Here is a 27394-nt window from a genome sequence, read left to right as displayed (position 1 = left end):
TCCCCACCCACCAGCAGGGGACGCGTCTATATTAAAGCCAGCCCAAGAGTGCAAGAGTGCTTCCGCATTCGCACTCTTCAACTCCCCCCCAGGTGCTCGCCGCGCATGCGCATGAGGTCCTCGTTTGGTTCAGCTAACACATTGAACACGGTTAATGCCAGAACACGGCATATTAAAGCGGGTATCACTGACCCGCAATTAATTGCCAATAACTTTAATAACTTTTTCTCAGAAGTTGGTCCAACACTGGCTGCAAAGATTCCATTTAGTAACCATAGTCCCCTTCAGTTTATGAATCCTCCAATCAATGACAGTTTTAATTTCTTGCCGGTTACAGAGGATGAGGTTCGGGAGATCTTGATCAACCTGGGGGACTCTTCTCCGGGTTATGATGGTATTGGAGGCAGATTACTGATATCCATTCAAGAATCCATTGTGAAGCCATTATGTCATATTTTTAATACATCACTGGAGAAGGGAATCGTCCCAATGGAACTTAAAATAGCTAAGATCATCCCTATTTATAAAGATGATGACCCAGCCGTCTTCAACCATTACAGACCTATATCCATCCTTCCTACCTTGTCAAAAATACTTGAAAAGCTTGTCTATAAAAGATTAATTGAACATCTTAATAAGCACAATATTATTTACACTCACCAGTACGGGTTCAGAAAGAAACATGCAACATATATGGCAATAACACATCTAATTAATGAAATATACAAAGCTAAAGACAGAAAGGAAAACACTATAGGTATTTTTTTAGACTTATCAAAGGCATTTGATACAGTCAATCACAATATCCTCCTGCAGAAGCTCTCACATCTTGGAATAAAAAACAATGCACTGCTATGGTTCACCAGTTACCTTAAAGATAGACATCAGTCTGTATCCTATAATGGGATAAATTCTCCTTTTCTTCCTTTACTTTGCGGTCTGCCCCAAGGTTCAATTATTGGGCCTTTGTTATTTTTGTTATATATCAATGACCTCCCTAACGTCTCAGACAGGCTGTCGAAAATTTTATTTGCAGATGACACGAGTGTATTCTATTCACATAAAGATCCTGATACCATCATTAGGGTCATAAATGAAGAACTTAACAAACTATCAATTTGGTTTAAATGCAACAAATTATCACTAAACATTAAAAAAACGAATTTCATTTTTTTTGGTCTCAAATCTGTGATTTTTAACTCCTCATCTAAAGTAGTGATCAATGACATCCCCATAGCTAAGGTGTGTTCTACACGATTCCTTGGTGTTCTGCTTGATGAATCCCTATCATGGAAACCTCATATCTCAGCCATAACTACAAAAATGGCCAAGAGTATTGGTATTCTTGGAAAAACACGTCACTTGCTGAGCACCGAGGTTGCCACAATGTTATATTACTCTATGGTTTACCCATATATCAATTACTGTAATTTAGTTTGGGGTAGTACTCATCAGACCAAACTTGAGCCCATATACCGTCTGCAGAAACAAGCTCTAAAAATAATCAGCTGTGTTCAACGAAGTCATTCTTCTCAGCCTCTATTCCATAAGTTAGGTATACTCAGTGTTAATCAAGTGAATCATCTTCAGACTGGTTTATTTGTGCATAGTTCTTTAAACAGAGCCCTTCCCCCTTTTTTTCATGACATGTTTGCCCACAATCACCAAATTCATAATTACCCCACACGTAGTTCCTGTTTGCTTAGACCACCCTTTTCCAGCACTTCCCAATCTCAGTTTTGTTTGCTCTACCGAGGGTCAAAGTTGTGGAACTCTTTGCCTCCACATATTTTGGAATTTTCTTTTCTGAAATTCAAAAGAGCACTGAAATCTCATCTCCTAGATCACCAATACTTCCCATATGGACTTCCTTTACAAACTGTGGTCTGATGGCTTGTTGTATTTTGTTATTGCATTTTCGTTTTATTATATATTCTTCCTGTCATTAATTGTTTTCTCTACCAAAAATCGTATGGCATGGGTGCCTGCTTCGGTGTCTATGTAGGCCTGCTTGTGTGTGTTTGTTTGTCTGGGGGGGGGGGGGGGGGGGATTTTATATTTTATCTTGATATAATGTAATTTTGCTTCCTGGTGAATGCCACATGCAAGCCCCTTGAGGGTTTTTAGGCAATTCTCCTACACATCCCTTGTGGATTATATTGTATTATATATGTAATTGTTTTTATATGTGTAAATAAACAAACAAACAAACAAACCAGGAGAGCCATTACTCCCCACCCACCAGCAGGGGATGCGTCTATATTAAAGCCAGCCCAAGAGTGCAAGAGTGCTTCCGCATTCGCACTCTTCAACTCCCCCCCAGGTGCTCGCCGCGCATGCGCATGAGGTCCTCGTTTGGTTCAGCTAACATATTGAACACGGTTAATGCCAGAACACGGCATATTAAAGCGGGTATAGATAATACCTATGGGCGGAATACATTTGCTAGCAAGTGTTGATGACCCAAAACAGTCTGTTCTGTTATTCTATGCATAGCAAAACCTATTAATATTACATATGTGTTGGCGGAATCGCGTCAATGTTTGTTATGAATAAAACGCCCGAAATAACATAACTGGGCTGTGTTAACGTTACAATGTACAGTCGTGCGAAATAGCGTTATGAATGCCCGAAATAACATAACGTTACAAAGTACAGTTGACAGCTGGGCTACAATGTACAGTCGCGCAAAATAACGTTATGAATGCCCGAAATAACATAACGTTACAAAGTACAGTTGACAGCTGGGCTGTGTTAACGTTACAATGTACAGTCGCGCGAAATAACACGTTATGAATAAAACGCCCGAAATAACATAACGTTACAATGTACAGTTGACAGCTGGGCTGTGTTAACATTACAATGTACAGTTTCTGACAGCTGGGCTCGCGAAATAACGTTATGGCGTTATGAATCTGGTCCTCGTTTGGATAATATGTATTCCATTTCCGCGTGTCAGTGGAAAAAAAGAAAATGCGCATTGCATTGCGTTACCGGGACCAATCAGGCGAATGCGGAAGCACTCTTGGGCTGGCTTTAATATAGACGCGCAGGGGACAGGGAGCGTGAATATTTTCCCTAACCTGCGTTCACTTCCGCGTTCGGTTTGCGCGATCTGATTGGCCACTGACGTTTCTGGTCATGTGACATCTGCGCCAATCAGTGACGCCTGTTTCTATCACCGGTTAAGCTTAGGCACTCTTTCGAAGTTGGTTAAGGTTAGAGTTTGTCGGGGGGCAGGTGGCGCACGGAGATTACGTTCGTCACCAACACCGGGAGACACTAGGATTCGCCTGTTCGAATCCAGCTCCCGGCGTTGCTATCAGCTTGGCTGTCCTCTCACGCTGATACAATTGGCTGTATCAGGGGGTGGGAAGCTGAAGGGTGGGTCCTGGGCGTTGTGGACAGCGACCCCTACAGTTCGGTCGGGGCGCCTGCTCAGCGAGGGTTGGATCTGAGGAGAGATAGTGTGGCCTCCCACACGCTACACTCTCCCCGGTGAGAAACCTGCGCGGCCAGGTTGGCCTGCCCCAGGCTGCACATGCGTCGGAGGAAAGCATGTGACAGTCTCCGGTCTCCCGGACCAACAGTAGGGGAAAGTACGCAACAACCAGGAAGGGTGGGATGGGAGAAAAATCGGGAAAAAGGAGGGGAAGAAAGATAATAAAAAAAAAAAAAAAAAGTTAGAGTTTGTCATAGAGCAGGGCGATAGAACACCAGCCCTGATTCCAAACTCTAACCTTAACCAACTTCGAAAGAGTCGCCTAAGCTTAACCAGTGATAAACTAGGCGTTAGGTAGTTTGCAGGCTGTTAGAGCCGGAAATAGGCGCAGAAACAGGCGTCACACGATTGGCGCAGATGTCACATGACCAGAAACGTCAGTGGCTAATCAGATTGCGCAAACCGAACGCGGAAGTGAACGCAGGTTAGGGGAAATATTCACGTGGAGGGCAAAATAGAACTCCCTAATACCTTGGAAGCATATGTTGTTTTTTTCTTTTTATATGTGTACCAGGTAAAGATAGCAAAGGCTACAACCGCAAATATAATTTTATGTGACATGGGTAAGACAGGAAGGCATTTGGAGAGGAAATATGACGCAAGTTAAAGGTATCAAAATGGTGTCGTTGAATGTAAATGGTATGAACAATCAAACCAAAAGGAGTAAGGTGATGACGAAATTTAGAAAAGATGCAAGTAATTTCTTACAAGAAACACATTTAATAGCACAGGAGCACGAACAATTTAAGAGATTTGGATATGAAAATACGTTTTACAGTTCTTTTAAACAGAACTTGAGGAGGGGAGTAGCTATATTAATTAAGAAATCAGTGAAATTAGGCGGTTAGGTGGCCGAGCGGAGATTACGTTCGTCACCAACCCCGGAGCTGTGAGCTGGATTCGCCTGTTCGAATCCAGCTCACAGCTCCGGGGTTGTCACCAGCTTGGCTGGCCGTCTGCACTAATACAATTGGCTGTATTAGAGGGTGGGAGAAGCTGGCGGGGTGGGTCCGGGTCGTTGTAAACAGCGACTCCTACAGTTCGGTCGGGGCGCCTGCTAAGCGCGGATAGGACTTGAGGGGGATAGTGTGGTCCTCCCACACGCTACGCCCTCTCGATGAGAATCCGGGCTGCCAGGTGAAAAGAAGCGGTGATTGGCTGGACGTGTGTCGGAGGAAGCACGTGGTAGCCTCCACTCTCCCAGATGATCTGACTGTGGGGGGTAAGTGCGCAGCGACCAGGAAGGGACTGGGAATTGGCATACGACTAACATTGGGATGGGAGAAAATCGGAGGAAAAATGGAGGGGGAAAAAAATCAGTGAAATTCGAAATGACCAAAGAAATAAGGGACAAGGAGGGGAGATATGTTGTGGTGAAGGGAAAAATGGAAGGACAAATGGTAACGTTAATCAATGTATATGCACCTCCGGATAGTGAAAGATATCTATTCGAAACCATTTTTGATATCATAGCAATGGAAATGGAAGGGATTCTAATATGTACGGGTGATTTTAATGTGATACTGAACTATGATATGGACACCACAAGTACAAAGAAATGGAGGACACACATCAGCAAATATATGAATATACAAATGACAGAAATGGGAATTTACGGATGTGTGGAGAGAAATGCATGCATTAGACAGGGAATACACACACTACTCGCACCCACACACAACGTATTCAAGGATAGACTAGTTTCTCATGACAACGCTGAATGTAGGACTATTAAATAACAAGGGTTTAGTAAATGAAATAAAAGAGGACATAGCCAGATACAAAGAAGAAAATGACAATGGGGAGGTAGATCCGAATATTTTATGGGATGCACTGAAGGTAGTAATACGAGGCAAATTGATAGCGAAGACAGCACTACTTAAGAAAGCCAGAATGGAGACGTATCAAAATCTAATAGGAAAACTGAAAGAACTAGAGAAGAAACACCAAAACTCAAAGGACCAGGAGACACTTAGATAAATCAAAGATGTGAGGGGAAGAATAAACAGGGAACTGACAGAAATAGAAAAGAAAGCAAGATATATGAAACAGACATACTATGAGGGAGGACCGAAAGTGTCTAGACTTTTGGCTAGAAGGATTAGGACACAACAAAAACTAAACACGATACATACAATAAGGGATACAAAGACTAACAAGATATTGAGAGCCAGCTGAAATAGAGAAGACATTTGAAGAATACTACAAGACACTATACACACAACAGATAGCAGCAGAAGAAGAGATAGACATTTTTTTAGGAGAGCTAGATTTGCCATTGATAGGAAAAGAACAGAACGAAATATGAAATGCAGAAGTCACAGAACAAGAAGTAGAGGATGCAATTAGTAGAGCAAAGAATAGCAAATCTCCGGGTAGTGACGGATTCCCATCAGAATTCTACAAGACATTTAGACAGGAACTAACTCCCATATTAGAAGCAGCATTTAGACACATGATGAAAGAGGGCATAATGCCACCCTCATGGAAAGAAGCCATAATTACCACAATACCAAAAGAAAGAAAGGATAAAGAGCTATGTAGCAGTTTCAGGCCTGTGTTCATACTTAACGTGGATTACAAGATGTATACATCAATAATATCAAAAAGATTTGAGACGTTTATGCCAGACATCATAGATGAAGACCAGACCGGATTCATTAAAGGAAGACAGACGCAGGATAATATAAGGAAGACATTGCAGATAGTGGAGGAGATACAGAGGGAAGGAGGTAGTGCAGTACTGGTTAGTCTAGATGCAGAAAAGGCATTCGACAGTGTAACTGAGGGGTACAATTCCCTGACTGTATTGATAAGTATGGTATCATTAAACCACTACCGCTTTATGTACTTTAACTACTGGCCATACAGTACACAATATATGAATATGATGAACACTTCCCACAATGAAATCGGTTCCAGTCAAAGGTATTAATCAAGTATTTAATGGAGCAAAAGGTACATATGATACTTATATTACATTTGATTGCACTTGTAAGGCAAATGAGTATTCGTAGGCAAATCAACACTGAATGTCCATTCTCTGGTTACGCAGGAGGCAAGTATACAACCTGGCTCTTAGGGAATTATATCTATGGTACACTTAATGATATAGCGGGATATACTGGAAGGGGTCCTCCCGGTTGTAAGCCGGCAGGGGGGGTAGGAGAGCTGTCGGTAGTAGAACGTCTGGTCAACGATATCTAGGGAGACTTCGAGTACAGAAGACAGTGCGATAGACTCTTGATCCGCAGACGAATACAGCTTGGTTCTCTTGTAGGCTGTAGCTCCACAGTGAAGAAAGCTAGGCGGCCTCAGGCTCTCTGAGCGCCGACTCGACCTTGACTCCTCTCGGGGTAAATCCAACACTCACAGGCGTCGGCGATTATCCGCTCCACAAATCACAGTACCAAAGCAAATATATATTCCAGCCGCACAGGGCTATGCAGACGTCGGGTAGGTAATCCAGTGTACATGTCCATTCGGTCCTCGCCTAGATCTCCTCGGATGAAAGCGCCATGTGGTCGGCCCAGCCTGGATAAGAATCTAGCTAACACGAGGAAGCGTTGGAGATGCTGGTCACTTTAGAACTCTAACCGCACGATGCACCATACACAATAGACTATTATTAACTTAATAGAAATACGTCGCACTCGACGGTACAGTGCCAAACTCTGACAATTCAGTTATTAATTTGCACGCGGTCTCAATGCTATTCTGGGGCCAAACAGGCCATACTTCACCGCACGTCGTATCGTGGGTGAGGCTTCACGTTGGTTACTAAGTTTCTGACTAAGACTAAGTGCTTCTGTATTCACTTACGCCATATTTATATGCACGGTGAACAAATAGTGCCACTCTCATTTCTGTCGCCGTATCCCTGGGCAGGGCCGGGGCTAGTACAGACATGTCTTGTCGGTAACTTTGAACTTGACTCCGGGGGCTGGTCCCCTGGCGCCTGGTCCTTTGTCCAATAGGAGAATGAACTATTATGGGCTATAGTAGGCTAAAGGGATATTCCGTGTATATGTACAAGGAATATACAAGGGATATCAAACGATATACAAATACTATTCAATATATATCAACAAATAAATATATATACTCGGTTTAATCTGATCCTTCGTAACAGCCGCCCCCTAATTAGTCCCACCTAATTAGCTAAGCAGAGACAGATTAACCGCACTGTCCACTACTCAATGTCTGCTGTGAGGGTCAGTCAATTCACAAAGTTATGGGGTCATGGTCGTCATCGATGGTATCGGGGAGCCTTGGCAGTTCCATTAGCCTCGCCACGGGTCGGGTGTAGGTCCGCCCCTGGACGAGCACTTCAGCTGCTCGGACCTTTCCGTCGGCACCGGTGATCACCTTGCCTACGCGGCCAGCCGGCCACATAGCTCGGGGTAGTGACTGGTCGATAATCATGACGACTGTTCCTTCTGTCAAATTGTCTCTCTCTTCTACCCATTTCTGGCGGGTCTGTAGAGACGGTAGGTAGTGGAGTAGGAAGCTGTTCCAAAACTTGTCAGCCAATACTTGACTGTACCTCCACATTCTTCGGCCGTTCGCTTCTTCAGGCCTGTACATTGTCTGGGGTAGCGCGGGGTCCAGCCGCCCCATCAAGAGTGTGTTGGGGGTGACTGGGTCGACATCTGCTACATCACTTGAGACGTAACCGAGGGGCTTTGAGTTCAATACTCCCTCGATCTCCGTGAGGACTGTCATTAAGACTTCTTCCGCCACGGTCTGGGCCCCAAGCACGGCGTACAGGGCTGTCTTGATGGAACGTACTTCTCGTTCCCAGGTTCCACCGAAGTGAGGTGCGTTCAGGGGATTAAACTGGAAGTCAATCTGGGATGGAGCGAGGTGGGTCTTAAGTTCTGGGCCCATAGCTTGGAAGCTCTCTCTCAGCTCTCTTTCTCCGCCTTTGAAGTTTGTCCCGTGATCAGACAATAATGTAGACGGTTTTCCTTTCCGTGATGTGAATCTTCGGAAGGCCATAAGGAATGAGTCTGTGCTCATGGTTGGAAGGAGTTCGATATGTATCGCTCGGGTGGTCATGCATTTGAATACAATACCCCACCGCTTCTCGGTTCCTCTTCCTTTCTTTATATACAGCGGGCCGAAACAGTCCATACCGGTGGAGTGAAAGGGCTTGTCGCCGAGTCGGAGGCGACAGGGAGGTAGGTCTGCCATCCGGGGTATACTGGGCTGTGCTCGCCACTTACGACAGTCTAGACAGGTTCGCTGGAAGCGCCGCACTGCTTCTCTCCCTTGCAGTATCCAATAACGACGTCTGATCTCCGCGAAGACTCTCTCTGCCCCTGCGTGGTGCACATCCTCGTCGTATTTCTTTATGATCAGCTCTGTGACCTTGTGTCGGCTGTTCAAGACTATCGGGTACTTGACGTCATCCGGTAAGTCTGGGGCTCTCCGCAGACGACCACCCACTCTGATGAGACTATGGGCGTCGCTCTCGGGTGCTAGGTGGAGCAGTCTGCTGTCTGATGGGACGGGCTTTGCTCCCTGTACAGTCTAGCTCGTCGGGGAACGAGTCTCTCTGGGCTCGTTGTAGTAGAAGAAGTTCTGCTTCTTCGTAGTCAGCTGCTGAAATGTCAGTAGTGGGCTGAACCTCTGGGTGGTGCCACAGAAATGTCTTTAGCTGCGCACTCTCTAGGGTGAGGCAATCATCTATGTCGGGGTCTGTGGAGACGAGTGTGTTCAATCCACAGAACATAGATTTCTTGTTTTCGGCCTCCTCTTTACTCGCCTCCCGTGGGGTGGGTGTAGGCCACTCTTCTTCCGGGAGCTTGAGAAACTCTGGTCCGTCACTGTATAGGTTGTGACGGGTGAGGTCATCCAGGGACATTCCCCGGGTGATGACGTCAGCTGGGTTGTGTTTTGTGTCCACATACCTCCAGCTCGCTACTTCTGTTAACTCTTGAATCTCTGTGACTCTGACTCCCACGATGACCTTGTATCTGCACGAATCAGACCGGATCCATCTGAGTAGTGTCGTGGAGTCTGACCACAAGATTGTTCTTTGCACCGGAATGGTGAGTTCACGTTGGATTAACGTGGCGAGCTGCGCTCCTGCTAGGGCTGCGCAGAGCTCTAGACGCGGGATAGATTGTTGCTTTCGTGGGGCTATTCTTGAGCGAGCCAGGATGAAAGCAGTATGTATTTCTCCTCCCTCCTCTCGGGCACGCAAGTAAGCCACCGAACCGTAGGCTACTTTGGAGGCGTCGCTGAAGACGTGTAGATCCATCTTGCATGTCTCTGGCCTCACTGTGGGTGGGAAGTAGCTGCGGCGTATGTTAACACCTGGGAGTGAGCGGAGTTCCGTCTCCCACTCTCTCCATGTGGATGCAAGGTGTTCGGGTATGGGGTCGTCCCAGCCCTGGTCCTTGTCCCATAACGCTCTTACAATCATCTTTGCCCTGGTGGTGTAAGGTAGAATACATCCCAACGGGTCATATTGTCTGGCGAGTGTTCTGTATACACTCCGTCTGGTGGTCGGTAGTGCCGTCGACCTTCCCTGCTCCTTGGTCAGGGGTTTGTGTCTATAATGGAGCGAGTCTGTTTTGAAGCGCCAGACTAGTCCTAGTGTAATTTCTTGGGCTTCTCCTGGGATGGTCGCCATCCAGGTCTCGCTGCTCGCTGCCTTGTCCTCGGGGGAGAGGCTGCGCAATACTTGCGGGTCGCTGCTGGCCCACTGCCTGAGATCAAAGCCGCCTTTGATCAGGGAGGCGCGGAGCTTGAGTAGAAGAGCCTCGGCTTCTTCTGCCGTCGAGACGCTTTGCAAACAGTTGTCCACGTAGAAACTATTTCCTACACTTTGTCGGACCTCTTCATCTGCTGCTGGGTCCTCTGCGACGTGTTTTTGCAGTGCAAACGTAGCACAGCATGGGCTGCATGTGGTTCCGAAAGGGAGGACTTCCCATTGATAGATGGCTGGTTGCTCATCCCCGATCCTCTCTCTCCATAGGAACCGCAGCAGGGGCTTGTCCTCCTCCACTAGTCTCACCTGCAGGAACATCCCTTTGATGTCGCCGCTGATGGCCACCTGGTCCTGGCGGAAACGTAGTAACACGCCTAGTAGAGAGTGGCCGAGTGTTGGGCCGGGCAAGAGCTCTTTATTCAGATTTTGTGATCCGATCTGGTAGCTGCAGTTGAACACAATACGATCCTTGCCGTTGTGGTGGACTTTGTGGTGCGGCACGTACCATGATTGGGTCGTCTGATCGGCCTCTTTAATGTCAATTTTCTTTATGTGTCCCGCTGTGATTAGCTTGTTAATCTCAGCGCGGTACACAGTCTCTTGAGCGGGGTCTCTGGCTAGGCGCCGCTCTGTGTTCAATAGATACCGCTCCGTTGCTTCTTTTGTGGCGTGAAAGGTAGGCATACCCTCTCGCCTCAGGAGTGGAGTTGCGTATCTCATCACTCCGTTGACGTTGACTCTCTTTGTCCCTTGCTCGAGGAGGGCTATAGCGTAAATGTCTTCCTTGGAACGAATGTCTTTCTTTTCGTTCTTAAAGGGCATTGTCTCTAGTGTCCATAGCCTCTCGACGTGCTGTAGGAGAGTGGTGTCTTCTTCTGTCACTCTGGAGTGGAGGCAGTTAGTGGCTGCTGTTCGGTTAAGAGACTTAGCGAGGGGGCCTTGTAATGTCCATCCTAGGCGGGTCTCGACTGCTGCAGGACAGCCTCTGGGTCCTGTGTGGACCCGGTCTATCGGGACTATGAGGTCTGCATGGTCGGAGCCTATCAGCAGGGTCGGGGTGGCACCGTCTATGAGCGGGATAGGTAGTTGGCGCAGGTGCACATATTTATCCATCAGCTTGGCGATGGGGTAGGTGTACTGTGATAGGCCTATTTCTTGGCTGGTGAAAGCATTAGTAATCCTATACCGTCTCTCTGGCTGCCCGCTTGCTGCGATAGTGAAGGAGACTTTCTCGCCCTTTATCGTCTTTAGATCTCTTCTTATTGTCCGAATCGTCTTCTGGTTTTCGCTCCCCCGCAGCCCCAGCTGGGCCGCAGCGGACGCGAGGAGAAGGGTCTTCTCTGACCCGTCGTCAAGGACGGCGTAAGTGTCCATGACCTTATCTTGGTAACTCAGTGTTACGCGGACCACCTTTAAGAGCACCTGGGCGCCCCCGCTGCTAGCGGGGTCAATGTACATAACACTTGCCTTTGTGCTGCTTGAGGGTGCAGGCTTTCTTCTGTTACTGTCGTGTAGGACATCTAGGTGGGCTCCGTCACACCGACTACACCTCTTCTTTAAGCGGCAATCGGCTGCCATGTGACTGCGCGCACATCGGTAACAGCGTCGGTTGGACTTTATCCATTGACTCACTTCTTCAGCTGTCATCTTCTTGAACATGTCACATTGTGACAACCAGTGTTCCTTTTCGCAGTACGGGCACACCATCTTCCACTTCTCTTTCATCGAGGGGGTACTGTGGTTCTTGCTGCTCGGTACTGATTCTGATTGGTGCATGACAGTCACCAATCTTCGGCCATCGTTTGCTCTCCTAGGTCCCTCTCTGGAGCTTGGTGTGCTCCGCACGAACGTATCCAATCGTAGGCTGCTGACTTCTCTCGCCAGGAAGTCGGCTAGGTCTAGGAGGGATGGCTCGGGACCGTTAGGATCACGGTGGTCTCTTTGCCGCCTGAAGCGCTCTTGTCGGGCGGGCGGCAGCTTCTCTAAAATCCTCTCGACATTAGAGTTTGCGTATAGTTCGTGCATACCCTTTTCTCGTTGCGCCCCCAGCATCCCTACCAGGGATTGTACTTTGATAGACAGGTCGTCTAGTGAGCGATTGTCTGTTGCTGGGGGTAGGCGGTCAATATGCCTTATCTCTTGTATTACGTAATCCCATATGCGTCCATATCTTTGGTCGAGCGCTGCTAGAGCCGCTGTGTATGGGGTAGTAGAGGTGGCATAGGCCAGCGCTATGTTGTGCGCTCGGGGCACCTTGAGGTGCTTCAATAGGATAGCATACTTGTGGCGTTCATCAGCTACGTCAACCATCATTGTCTCTAAGCACATCCGTAACTCCGTGTACTGTGCTCGGTTCTCATGGGTGAAGTCTGGAAACGTCGGTGTGCCAATGTATGACGCCGTAGATGGCTGGCACATCGGTGAGCGTTGGAAGAGAGGCCTCCTAGGCGAGTCTCCTCTTACGCCTCTCGGTGGGCTGGTACCGGCAGGGTACCATGGCCCGCGTATCCAGGTGCTATTCCTCGGGACTGGTCGTGCGTCATGCTCACCCGTGAATAGAGTCGGGGGTCTGTAGCGCAGAGCCGCGGGGGTAGAGCCTGGGCTGTACTGGACCTCCTGGTCCTGTGGAGTACTGTGCTGCTGTCGGGCTTGACTCTCCTCCTCTCCCTCTTCTTCTTCTGTCAGGTCATCTAGATCCTGTAGTCGTCTATTTAGCCTCTCCGCGGTGTACACCGTTCCTTCCTTGTAGCTGGGTCTCACTGGGACCGGTCGGGGAAGGGGTTCGGAGGGGGGTATAGGCTCTCTCTGGTGGTCGAGTTCAGGGTCGCTTGATCGGGTAGGGGAGGGTGCCCTTGACCCTTGTCTTGACGAGGCCCTGGAACCCCGTGCGGAGGGAGGGGGTGTTGCCTTGGCGATCAGCTGCTCCATTAGCTGCGCTTGTATTCTGTCGCGCTCTGCTTCTCTTTGGGCACCGGCAGCGGCACGCTGGGTGTCGGCCCGGTCTCTTGCCATATTCTCTTCCGTCTGAAGGCGTCTAATCTCTAGACGTATACGATCTTCGTCGCTCCGTTGCTGCGCTTGAATGCGTTCTCTTTCCATGGAAGAATGTTCGCGCTCACTAAGCGTCTGTGCTTGGAGTCGATCGCGCTCTGTTGAGGCTGCTAGGCTGGCGAGGAACGCCTGTGCCAGCATCTTGTCCGCCTCGCTGGGGGAAGACGCTGGTTGAGGTGATCCGCTCCTGGCAGTACTCGTTGGAGATGCGTTCTCCTGCGGGGAGTCCTGGAGCTCTATCTCCGCGGCGCTCTCCTCATCTTGTACCGTGCAGAGTTCCATCTCTGGAGGGTTGTCTTCCTCCCGGAGCTCTCCGGGGACTACTTCTTCGGTCTTGGCGGGAGGTAAAGTCGTGTCGGTTCCCTCCTGGTCCCCACCGTGAGCTTGGTCAGTTACATTAGAACCCACTAGGGCCTCTGTGGTCGGGGTATCCTGGTTGATAGGGTCGGACATAATTTTACTTTCTACTTTTACCGCGTTTACCGTCTGTAGAAGGCTAGGTAGTATACTGGCAGCGTAATCCTCTAAGTACTGAGGTGGCTGCCGTCTACGCTGCGGGCGATCTACTTTAGGAGGACCGTTTTGTGGAGTGTTCATCATAGGCCATTTCAATATTAATACCACTATATTAATATTACACTAGTTATTATCCGGTTCGAAGGACCAATTGTAACTGAGGGGTACAATTCCCTGACTGTATTGATAAGTATGGTATCATTAAACCACTACCGCTTTATGTACTTTAACTACTGGCCATACAGTACACAATATATGAATATGATGAACACTTCCCACAATGAAATCGGTTCCAGTCAAAGGTATTAATCAAGTATTTAATGGAGCAAAAGGTACATATGATACTTATATTACATTTGATTGCACTTGTAAGGCAAATGAGTATTCGTAGGCAAATCAACACTGAATGTCCATTCTCTGGTTACGCAGGAGGCAAGTATACAACCTGGCTCTTAGGGAATTATATCTATGGTACACTTAATGATATAGCGGGATATACTGGAAGGGGTCCTCCCGGTTGTAAGCCGGCAGGGGGGGTAGGAGAGCTGTCGGTAGTAGAACGTCTGGTCAACGATATCTAGGGAGACTTCGAGTACAGAAGACAGTGCGATAGACTCTTGATCCGCAGACGAATACAGCTTGGTTCTCTTGTAGGCTGTAGCTCCACAGTGAAGAAAGCTAGGCGGCCTCAGGCTCTCTGAGCGCCGACTCGACCTTGACTCCTCTCGGGGTAAATCCAACACTCACAGGCGTCGGCGATTATCCGCTCCACAAATCACAGTACCAAAGCAAATATATATTCCAGCCGCACAGGGCTATGCAGACGTCGGGTAGGTAATCCAGTGTACATGTCCATTCGGTCCTCGCCTAGATCTCCTCGGATGAAAGCGCCATGTGGTCGGCCCAGCCTGGATAAGAATCTAGCTAACACGAGGAAGCGTTGGAGATGCTGGTCACTTTAGAACTCTAACCGCACGATGCACCATACACAATAGACTATTATTAACTTAATAGAAATACGTCGCACTCGACGGTACAGTGCCAAACTCTGACAATTCAGTTATTAATTCGCACGCGGTCTCAATGCTATTCTGGGGCCAAACAGGCCATACTTCACCGCACGTCGTATCGTGGGTGAGGCTTCACGTTGGTTACTAAGTTTCTGACTAAGACTAAGTGCTTCTGTATTCACTTACGCCATATTTATATGCACGGTGAACAAATAGTGCCACTCTCATTTCTGTCGCCGTATCCCTGGGCAGGGCCGGGGCTAGTACAGACATGTCTTGTCGGTAACTTTGAACTTGACTCCGGGGGCTGGTCCCCTGGCGCCTGGTCCTTTGTCCAATAGGAGAATGAACTATTATGGGCTATAGTAGGCTAAAGGGATATTCCGTGTATATGTACAAGGAATATACAAGGGATATCAAACGATATACAAATACTATTCAATATATATCAACAAATAAATATATATACTCGGTTTAATCTGATCCTTCGTAACAGACAGTGTGGGCTGGGTATTTCTATACAAGGTACTAGAGAAGTTTGGTTTAGACAAAGACGCTATGAGAACAATTAAAGCACTATATCAGGAACCGACAGCAAGAATTAAGGTAAATGGCAGCCTGACGGACCGAATCAAACTAGAGAGGGCTACCAGACAGGGCTGTTGTCTTTCACCGACGCTCTTCGATGTATTTATCGAACCACTTGCGCAATTAATTAGACAGACTAAGGACATCAAAGGGGTAGAGATAAAGGGGATAGAACATAAACTAGGTTTATTCGCAGACGACGTGATAGTATATGAGACAGCCAGACACAAGCTTCCCGGTACTGATGGATCTACTGAAAGAATATGGACACTATTCAGGATATAAGCTTAACGTGACGAACACACAGACCTTAACATGGAACTATACTCCAACGACAGAAATTAGGGAAAGGTACGGAATTAGATGGGACATGGACAAGATTAAATACTTACAGTAGGGGTGATCACAAGAGGAGTGGGGAAACTGTTTGATGCAAACTACATACAGATTAATCAGAACATCAAGAGAGACTTAGAAAGATGGACAGTAATGCCCTTAGACTTCAACTCAATGATAGAAATCATCAAGATGAACATACTACCAAGGTTATTATACCTATATCAGTCTTTACCCATACCAATACCACAAAACCAATTCAGAGAATGGGACAGACTGATATCGAGATTCATTTGGGCAGGGAAAAGGCCGAGGATCAGATATGTTACTCTACAACTACCAAAGGAGAAGGGGGTAATGGCAGTACCCAGTCTGAGAGAATTACTACGCAGCACAGCTCAGAGCAGTGACATGCTGGTGCAATGTAAATTATGAAGCCAGATGGAAAGACATTGAAAAGGAAGGGGAGGGATACAATGTACAGGCACTAATAGGGGATAGGGAACTATTTAAGAGACAGGCACAAATGGTAGATCCAATCACCAAATTCACTTTAAATATATGGAACACAGTAGTAAAAACACACAAGTTAGAAAAATAATCCAAGGTCTTGAGATGGGTAACACACGACAATAGATTCAAGCCGGGGATGGGAGACCATGGATTCAAAAGATGGGAAAGGGAGAAATACAGACCCTACAAAAACTGAAAGAAAGATTTGGACTAGAGAATAAAGACCACTTTAGATATCTACAGATTAGAGACTATTACAACAAACAAATAAGAGGAGACAAGGACGAAGAACATAATGGAATAATTAGGATGATAGTAATGGCATATGAAGGGAAGAAAGGGAGGGTCATATCAGCAATGTACCAAGCAATAATGGACAGTAAGGGGGATACAACCAAATACATAAAAGAAAGATGGGAGAAGGAACTAGAGATCGAGATTACAGAGGAGGAATGGTACAACACAGTACAGCACTCAACAACAGGTTCAAGGGTATGGAGGGAATTTGGATGGAAAAACATAATTAGATTCTTTATAACACCAGAGATAAAAGGCAAATATGCATCAGCACAGAAATCTTGTTGGAGAATGTGTGGAAAAGAGGGTGCAAACCACACACACATATTCTGGGAATGTCAGAAAATAAGAAATTATTGGGAAGGAATATGAGAGACAATAAATGAAATAATAGGATACGAAATACCCCAGACAGGCTTAGTGCTGTATCTAGGAAATCTGACGCAGGAAAATATACAGGGGGAAGACAAATATCTGATAAAGATACTACTAGTGGCAACCAGGAAAGCAATAACCAGACTGTGGTACAAGGAAGATCCACAGACTAAGGACCAATGGGTAGGAATAGTAGAGGAGATACAAGAAATGGAGAGACTAACACATATGCTGAGGCTACAGGAGGAGACATTTAAATCAAGATGGGGAAAATGGGAAGACTATAAGACAATTAGGAACGACACCACAGAAGAAGGGCAGGAACTAAGAGAAGAAACTGAAATGTAAATACTCAATGTACTGAGGACCCCATGCCACTATATGTTTACTTTTATTTATTATTTACGTCTTTTACGTCTTGATTTAGATATAATTTTCTTATAATTTTGTCTGTAAATTGTAATGTTGTAATGTTGTTGGTGTCGATTTTTGTAAGTCCAAATATTTTTTTTGCAAATAAACATTTACGTTTAAAAAAAAGAACAAATAACCGACTCCCATTGTTCACTTAAAAGAACCGACTCCCATTGTTCACTTAAAAGAACCGACTCTCATCCTTCACTTAAAAGAACTGGCTCCCATTGTTCACTTAAAAGAACAGACTCTCATCCTTCACTTAAAATAACCGGCTCCCATCCTTCACTTAAAACAACCGACTCCCGGTGTTCACTTAAAATAACGTTCTTTCATGCTTACCATGGCATCACAGACCAGGTTTCCAAGGTTACACTCCCGAAATCGACATTCCTCAAAGGTCCCATTGAGATAGAAAAGGTCTGTCCCACATACTGGGTGGAGTAGTGAGTCAAGTTCTTTTTCCACGCTTCCACCTCCGCCAGGATATCTGGGTCTGGAAGAGGCAGTAAAGAGAGAATAGATAGATAAATAAGCAATGGCCAAGCAATTGGACGATAGCAGCAGGTGTCTCTCGATTACAAGGTTGTCTATATCTTATCTTATCAAATGACATTTGCACCATTTTTGGTGTAATATATGTCTATGTATATCCCCCCCAGATGTATTTTAAAGGGTAAGTACAGAACTCTTGACCACTAGCCTTATTTCCTACTTACCTATATGATGTTTAATGTTTAATGTATGAATTAGTAAATATAATATAGTATGATCTGATGAGTAAAAAGGGGTGGGATTAAATAAGTGTATGCTTCTTCCCACTCCTTTTCAAATATGTAAATGTGTTTATTTTTTATATACATTTATTATTTGAATGGCTTAAGGCTATATCTGTACTTGATGTTTGTTTGTTGTGTTGCATATTTGAAATAAACTTAAATCAAATCAAATGTTGTCGGATCAGTAGGGTCCTTTCTCAGCACAATCCATGCTGTTCTTCTATTATATACCCACACCTTCAGTTAGTTAGCCACAAGACGTGATGTCAATATGTGATTGACATTGTTGGTTAAGTAGTAAATAATGTTAGTTGTCAAAAGGTCTGAACATACCCTTCAAGGCAATTCCATGTCATCAAATTCCATGTCATCAGACAGTAGCAGCAGAGAGTGAAAGAAAACATGGGGGTCCAAACTCACAATGGTGTGATTATATAGGGCTGACCCCTATTAATCGATTAGTCGACTAATCGGTCGAAAGGAGCCGTAGTCGACTGGCCAACCTCTTAGTCGAATATAATAAAAAAATAAAAAAAAAAATTATTTCCAAAAGAAAAGAGGCCTAGAAGCGTGGCTAACGCTAATGGCACGCATACCAGAGGCTAACTGCCTATGAAAACAGGCACAGAGGCACTGAAAGAGGATTTCACCCATCTAATGAACATACTAGACTAGACAAATATCAAGATGTATCCATCAGTGGACCAATTGCATGCTTTTGCAGAGGACAAGAAGCCTTCAGTCGACTCCTTCAGACATTAAGCACCCCCACAGCCCAAATGGAATGATAACAAATAAAAAAATAAAATAAAAAAAAGTAAAATATTTGATATATTTTATATATATATATTTTTTTAAGTCGACCAGTAGTCGACTAACGGCAAATTTTGGCCAATCCTAGTCGACCATCCAAATACTTAGTCGGGGACAGCCCTATATGATACACAATTATATTGATTGATTACACTTAGGGATGTTCGATATTGGCTTTTTTACCGATATCCGATATACCGATATTGTCCAACTCTTAATTTCCGATACCGATATCAACCGATACCGATATATGCAGGGTTTCCCCCCCAACAAAACTGAATAATTTCAGGTAATAAACATTACATATCTCTTGTCGTGGAATTAACACAACATTATGCATACTTTTGACAATAAATAAAATAATAATTTGTTCTTACTTGCTTGCCTGGGTAAATGAAGTTTAAATAAATGATTTTTTTTTTTATAAAACATTTAATTCTTTTTTGAAAACCGATACCGATCATTTCCAATATAAAGTTTTAATGCCAATATTGGCTGATAATATCGGACATCCCTAATTACACTGCCTACTTGCTCATATGCATGCATTCAGTTAATTATATTGTTTACACTGCCTATTTTTACTTTCTACTGTACTATAATTGTATTGCCTGTATTTATGTCTTCTACTATTACCATGCCCATACCTGTACCTCCCCTCCCCCTCCCCCTTGCTACTATGATGCCTGAAGGGGATCAATAAAGGAATATCTTATCTTATCTTAAGCTCCCAGCATATGTCTTTTTACTGCACAAAACAAGATAGTGCCCACACTTCCAGACTTCTCTACTTAGGTCCAGGGGCTGGCATGACGTCTCACCTTGAGGTATGCTGCTGTCCATGAGGATCGGGTTACCCGCAGCCTTCACCACCTTCCCAGCCTTGTCAAACGTGACCTTCAGGTATCCCAGGTATTTACCGAAGGCAAAGGCCTGGACCACCGGCACATCTCTCCCGTCATCAGATCTCACCATGAAAGGGTATGTACCTGCGGGTCTCTCAGAGGATGGAGCATTGCCTGCAACGGAAGAATACAGTATATACATATAAGCTCAAAAGGAGCTTCTATCCCCAGGCCACCAGGATGCTCAATGACTCTATGCAACACTAACCCATCCATCTACATTCATTGCACACACATCCACATGCACACATACACACTTTAAACACTCACCTTTAACATTGACTTTAGACACTTTGAACACTACACCATATTTGTAGCTATTTATTACTAAAATATTTGCACTACATCCCTACCTCATTTTTGCATTTAAAAAAAGTTAGCATTTTGTACTTCATTGTTTGCATTTTGTACTTTACCTTTTTTTTTTACTGTGTGAAGCACAATCTCAGGCTCATACAGAACCAAGCATTTCACTGTAATGTACATGTACCTTATATGTGACAAGTAAAACAAAACTTGAACTACATGCATATAATATATATATATATATATATATATATATATATATATATATATATATATATATATATAACAAAAGTTTGGACACACCTTCTAATTCAGTTCTATGAATGGTAAATGGTACACTTTACAATTTTGTTCCTCACATTCACCCATATATTTATGGCAGAAGCAACCATGCAGGATGCCAACCTGCTCATCGGGAGAAATTAGGGGTTAAGTGTCTTGCTCAAGGTCAAGGACACTTCGACATGCTGCCTGGGAGGAGTGGGAATTGAACCGGGAACCTTCCGATTACCAGACGACCTCCTGAGCCTCCTGAGTTTGGACACCCCTCTATGAAAGGTGGTGTCCAAACTTTTGACTGGTACTATATATATATAGTCTATATATCATAATCTTTTTTTATATAAATGTTTATATACATATATATATACAATATATATAAAATGGCATAAGTGTGCCATGAAGTAATAAGTAAAAAGTCACAAGTGATATAAGTACAATTTTAAGTATAACAAATAAAATGATGTGAAAAAGGATTTGTGTAAAGTAAATGGATTGGAAGAAAGGAATGAAATGTGAGATATGAGAGAATGGAATTATAGACACTGTAACTATAGCACTATACTGTATGTGAAAAGGGGATTTGTGTGAAACAGTAAAGTGATGAGTGTATACAACAGTATTGCACATTGGTGTGCAGCAGTTGGTGTGCAGCTGGGTGGCTGTGGTCCTTAATGATGCTGTGTGTCTTCTGCATGCGCCGCTGATGAAAGAACGGCCAGGAGTCTATTGTCAGTGATGTGCTGTGCCACCTCCACTACTCTGTGGTGAATTGCAGCTTTTAAATATCCAGCTGCAGATGGAGGTCTCCAGTCCAAGAACAGCGAGCTTAGAGACGAGGCAATGGTGGTGTTAAATGCTGAACTATGATGTTAATGAAGAGCAGATGTGGGTGTTGACTAGTTGCTCAAAGCACTTCATGATGATTGATGCCAGTGCAACGGGGCAGCGGTTGTTTAGGCAGGAGGCCCCTTGTGTTTGGAGACGTGGATGCCTTGAAGGGGACGGGGACCATAGACTGACTCAGGGAGAGGTTGAAGATGTCGGTGAACACCAGTCGGTCAGCATGTGCCCTGAGAGCACCGGCCTGGGATATTGCCGGCCCTGGAGTGTTTCAGGGGTTGACCCTTTTGAAGGAATCGGTGTGGCAGCACCTCCCCCCTGCCCACACCCACATGTGGTCTCGTGGAGGCTGCGGTGTTATCTCATCTGTGAGCAATGTGGAGAGCTTAACAATGGGCCTGTTTTTTCCATAGTAGTCCGTAATGCAGCGTAATCCACTCCACATGCGTCTTGAGGTCACAGCTGTAGTAGTTGGACTCCACTTTGTCCCTTGGCTCCCCTGATGGACTTCTGGAGATCATAATGTGGTTGCTTTGTAAGCCAGAACAAGCAATTCCAGTACATGGACGGACAGAGTTTTCATAATTTTATAGGATTCCATTTCTAAAGCACTGAGCAGTTATAGACCCTTGTTCATTAGTTGCTCTTCTGGGCCTCACCAAAAATACACACCTCTCAAATCTGTATAAGGATGCTCTGGTATTCTCTACTCTTATTGCCGAGCAGTTAATTCCTTTCAATTCTAAGCACACTCGTCCACCCTCCAAAACAACAGTGGCTCAGGAGGTAGAGAGGCTGTCTGGTAATCTGAAGGTTCCCTGTTCGATTCCGGATCCTTCTGGCAGCGTGTTGAAGTGTCCTTGAGCAAGACACTTAACCCATAACTGTTGGCACCTTGCATGTTGCCTCCGCCATCGGTGAGTGAATGGGTGAATGTGAGGCATAAGCTGTAAAGCACTTTGAATAAAAACCCTATACTGTATAAAATGCAGTCCATTTACCATACAATAGATGAGAGATCTGATGAGCTGTTTACATCTTGAAAAGATAAGGGGAGGTCAAAGTGGAAACATGTCTTTATATCTGGGAGACATTTATCTCTCATTTCTCCTTGTAATGCTAAATAATTCACAACTTTACTTACCCCCTAAATATTCAGTGAATAATTAAAACAAAATGCCTATATTCTGAGTGAATCATTAACACAAAATGCCTATATTCTGAGTGAATCATTAACACAAAATGCGTATATTCTGAGTGAATAATTAAAACAAAATGCCTATAGTCTGAGTGAATCATTAACACAAAATGCCTATATTCTGAGTGAATCATTAACACAAAATGCCTATATTCTGAGTGAATCATTAAAAGAAAATGCCTATATTCTGAGTGAATCATTAACACAAAAACGCCTATATTCTGTGTGAATAATTAAAACAAAATGCCTACATTCTGAGTGAATAATTAAAACAAAATGCCTATATTCTGTGTGAATAATTAAAACAAAATTCCTATATTCTGAGTGAATAATTAAAACAACATGCCTATATTCTGTATGAATAGTTAAAAGAAAATGCCTATATTCTGTATGAATAATTAAAACAAAATGCCTATAGTCTGAGTGAATAATTAAAAGAAGATGCCAATATTCTGAGTGAATCATTAACACAAAATACCTATATTCTGTGTGAATAATTAACACAAAATGCCTATATTCTGAGTGAATCACTAAAAGAAAAGCGAACATCTCAGTCCGATGCTTGTTCTGCTTAACAATAAACACCTTCTTTAGTAGGACTAGAAAGGTCACATTTTGACCGGGTCTGTTACACAAAACCCCAAAGAGTGCAGAGAAAGGAGAGATATCAAGGGTAGTCCACGGACAAGACAGTTACCAGTCAGATCAACATTACTCTATGCCATATAGCCTTGATAACATTATTATTATTAATCCATTATTATTAATCCAAACTAGGTGAGTCTAGACTTACTGATACTGATTTAAAAGTGATATAGATAATATTTGACATTTTAAAAAGAACAATACAGCTTTTTGAAAGGTGCAGAATAGAAATAAGTGATCTCTCCTCTCTCTCTCTCCCTCTCTATATATATCTCTCTCCCTCTCTCTATCTGTCTCTCCCTCTCTCTCTCTCCCTCTCTATACATCTCTCTCTCTCTCTCCCCCAAAGTTATCTGCCAGTGCAGGTGGGTGACTGTCACTCAAAGCGCATTGCGAGTATGGGCGGAGCCCAGCCAAAAACAGCTTGGAATCTGGCAGGGATGAAGGTGGTGCACCAAAGTACTTTATTCAAAATACAAAACAATTAATTTTATTGAAAATAACCTTACAGATGTGTTCCATAGACTCACAGGAATAGTGTAAAATTGCCCAAATATTGGAAGAAATAGCTAAATAGTTCCCCTTTAACATTTGTCAGTGGGAAAGGAAGGGTATTTATACCCTGGGGGATATATATGATTGATTGATTGATTGAAAAGTTTATTAACAGATTGCAGAATGGGTACAGTACAGTACAGCTCAATACATACAATTGTTAAGGGGATGCAGACCAGAGAAAGACTTTCGTCTTGTTTAAATCAGGGTCCCCCATTTTCAATTCATCATATGACACACACGACATACAGATAGACAGATAAAACCGGTCTACCGGTCTTCGTTTTTCGGACCTAAGAGATTTTTATGATATCCCCGGCGCGTCTTTTTTCCTCTACTTACAACTAAGATTGGCGCTTAGGGCACATGGGGTTCCGTGGGCCCAAGCATTACATCCACACCCTTTTGTTAAACTTATTACAGGACAGGACAACCTCGAGAGGTTTTGTCTCAGATTTCTACACACTATTGATCAAATCCACCTATAAAAACTTAACACTAGATATAATTTGGTGAGGGGACATCCCGGATTTAGACCCTGAGTTTGACTGGGATGATGTCTGGACTAATGTCACATTGGCCTTCCGTAACCCTAATCACCAGCAAATACATCTTAATTATATTCACAGAACATATCTCACACCTAGGAGGTTGTACTCTATGGGGTTGGTGGCCGACTCTCGATGCACTCTGTGCGCTCTAGGCGCTACTGGCACGTATATGCATATGTTTTGGGATTGCCCACCGGTAGGGTGACCACCTGTCCCGCGATTGTCCCATGTCCCGCTGCAACAGAACAATGTCCCGCATTTCAAAGATCATGGTAAAAATAATAATAATAATAATTTTTTTTTTTTAAATGTTGGTCATTTAATGCCTCGCTCCAATTACCCTCTTATATTTAAAATTAAGAAATCGCGCAACGTCTGTGTCAAACCAATGCGCAGCTGAGCCAAGCAGCTCGAGCTGTCAGTCCGAGCTGTAGTGTGTCAGTGTCACTCGAGTCAGAAGAAACACGCACCTCTACCCCCCTCCTCCGCCGACCCCTCTGCTGGTGAACACGCACCTCTACCCCCCAATTGCCGTATTTACGCGTCGACTTTAATAAACGGCACGGCTCAAATACTTGACATACCGGAAAGACAGTTGCGCTGTCTTTAAACTGCTAATAATACTCCATGACTCCGGCGAGACGTGGACCTTGCACCGGGGGATGATGATGAGCCGCCAAGGCGCCGCCACCGTGAGCCAGCGAGGGACGAAGCTGTCCAGAAAACCGTGAGTTTTGTCTCATCACGTCTGGACTACTGTAATGCACTTTTTTCAGGCCTACCTAATTCAAGCATCAAAAATCTTCAACTCGTGCAAAATGCGGCTGCACGGATACTAACTAGAACTCGAAAAGAAATTCACATCACACCAGTTTTGTCCGCCCTACACTGGCTTCCTATTCAAGCCCGATCTGACTTTAAAGTGCTACTCCTCACCTACAAAATTTTAAATGGGCTTGCACCACTCTATCTATCCGATCTCATCTCCCGATACTCGCCCGCTCGTGCTCTGCGCTCACAAAATGCGGGGCTTCTATCGATTCCTAGGGAAGAAATCCGCCGGCCACAGAGCCTTTGTCTACCGCGCTCCATACCTGTGGAACAAATTACCTGCCGTCGTCAGGGGCGCCTGCTTAAGACCCATCTTTTCTCTCTCTCCTTCAACCTACCCTGATCTCACCTGGTCGGGGACTGACCTTTAGATTAATCTGTCTAGTTTAGTTAGGATGTCTATTTTAACCTCTGTCTCTGTCTCAACCGGTCCCATGGAACAGCTTCATACCGCCTTCTGTCTGGCCTGCAGTGCTGAACCTTCTGAGTGACTCCTCCTGCCCCCTCGGGGCATACGGCCCTGAGCTATTGTCTTGTATCTCACCCTGTATCCATACACTTGCAGTAGTTCTATCTATTACTCTATTTCACAATTTTCTTATGATTCTACTGTCACCATGTATTTATTGCTCCATCTCCGCCCACTACAAACATGGGAACTCTCTAACCCCTGTCCCAACTCCCCCCCCCCATCTCTCTGAGTGCTTGTCTCGTAGTGCTGACCTAGGTGGTGGATGTCTCGGGGTCTTGGCCAAAATTGCAGTGACTGTTCTACGTGCACCACCGAGGCCATGGATCAGCTTCTTACCGTCTTCTGTCCGTGGTCTGTCAAAGTGGTTTGTGGTCTGTCAACATGGTTTCATTGCTGGGTTAAATACTTCTATTCTATTCACTTAATATGCCTACTTCATTTATCTATTCTATTCACATATATGCTTACCACTTGTATCTATTGCTATGTCCGCCCATTACAATCACGCGAGCTGTCTAACGCCTGCCCCGTCTCCCTGTCTCCCTGTGAGTTGCTGTCCCGGAGTAATGACTGGAGTGTCGGACGTCCCGTGATGAAGACCGGGAGGATGCGACCCTCTCTGCGTGCCCTCCTGTCTCCCTGTCTCCGGCTGTCTCGTAGTGGTGACCGGAGTGCTGGACGTCCCGCGATGATGACGGGGAGGTTGCGACCCTCTCTGCGCCGCCCCCTGTCCCCCTGTCTCGCAGTTATGACCGGAGTGTTGAACGTCCCATGATTAAGACGCTCTATCTTTAATCTTTCAAAATGTTCAGTTGCTATCGCTATCAGCTCTATCTTAAGTTTGTCTAAATGTTCAGTTGCTATTGCATGCACTCATCTGTGTTTCACTACACACATGAGTGCATGCTTACCAACTGTCCGTCTGCAACACTACTATCACCGACATCTAAGAAGGGAGATCCCCCCTTGAATTGGCCCTTCTAAGGTTTCTCTCCTCCACATTGCCTGTGGTGCATTTTTTCCTATTGCTAGGTTTTAGTGAGTTTTTCCTTACCTTTGCGTGGGGTATGTCTGGGAGTGTTCGCATTGCATTAATTTATTTTGCATTTATTCTAAACTTGTTGGACCTTATGGTGTTCTTGTTTTGTTTCTTGACTTATTGTGATATTTCTTCTTGACTTGTTTAACACATCCTGCGCCATAAACGTCGTACAACGTGTTTCAAGTTCATGCGAATTCTGCCAATCCACGGCGTACGACGTTATTGAGATCATATTTCATTTTTTCGCCATGTTGTTCATAATTCTCTCACAGAGCCTGGTATGATGCAGTGGGAGCATGCACAACTCTGCAACGCTTCAATACTGCCACCTGGTGGATGATCGGTGAGTTGCCAAACCGGAAGTGGATCTCTTGTGATCCCGGTGCGTCTTGGAAATGTGTCCGGCACTCGCATATTGTCGCGGGACTCAAGACACACACTGTGTATATGGATCGCTGCCATAACTCAATAATCTATATGATTTGGGCTGTTATTATTATTATACAAACCGGAAATGGATCGACTCGATTGGCGTCAAATAAGTGGGATCTTTTTGCTCCAGTCTCACCGGCCAACGGTAAGAGGACACTGACGTCATTTTCAGCGTGTTTGTTTATTATTATCCATGCAAACTGCTCCGATCAATATATCACCCATACTACATAAAGCATTTACAGACGATCATGGAATTATAAACGACCCCCCCCCGTTCACCCGCGCATGATCAGTCATAACGTTTAGGATCATGTACAGTTGAAATTTTTAATATAGCGTGTATCGCCAACAAACTGCATTTGATAATCTATATATGTGTTTATGCCTATATCTCACGTTCTAGGAATTACTGCAGAA

The 27394-nt window shown here is 44.8% G+C and overlaps 1 protein-coding gene across 1 annotated transcript in view; it reads right to left on the bottom strand.

Moving 5' to 3' along the window:
• LOC311225324 (snake venom 5'-nucleotidase-like) overlaps positions 1-27394 on the bottom strand; it is a 98769-nt gene that overhangs the window by 47861 nt on the left and 23514 nt on the right. Inside the window, 3 exon segments of the mRNA XM_084310558.1 lie at positions 17666-17739; positions 17742-17819; positions 19737-19934. Coding sequence (XP_084166684.1) covers positions 17666-17739; positions 17742-17819; positions 19737-19934 — 350 coding nt within the window.

This window comes from Notolepis coatsorum (assembly GCF_963971535.1).
Source record: "Notolepis coatsorum genome assembly, chromosome: 3".
Classification (NCBI taxonomy): domain Eukaryota; kingdom Metazoa; phylum Chordata; class Actinopteri; order Aulopiformes; family Paralepididae; genus Notolepis; species Notolepis coatsorum.
Note: the sequence above shows the minus strand (reverse complement) of the source record. Positions and strands in the feature narration are given on the sequence as shown.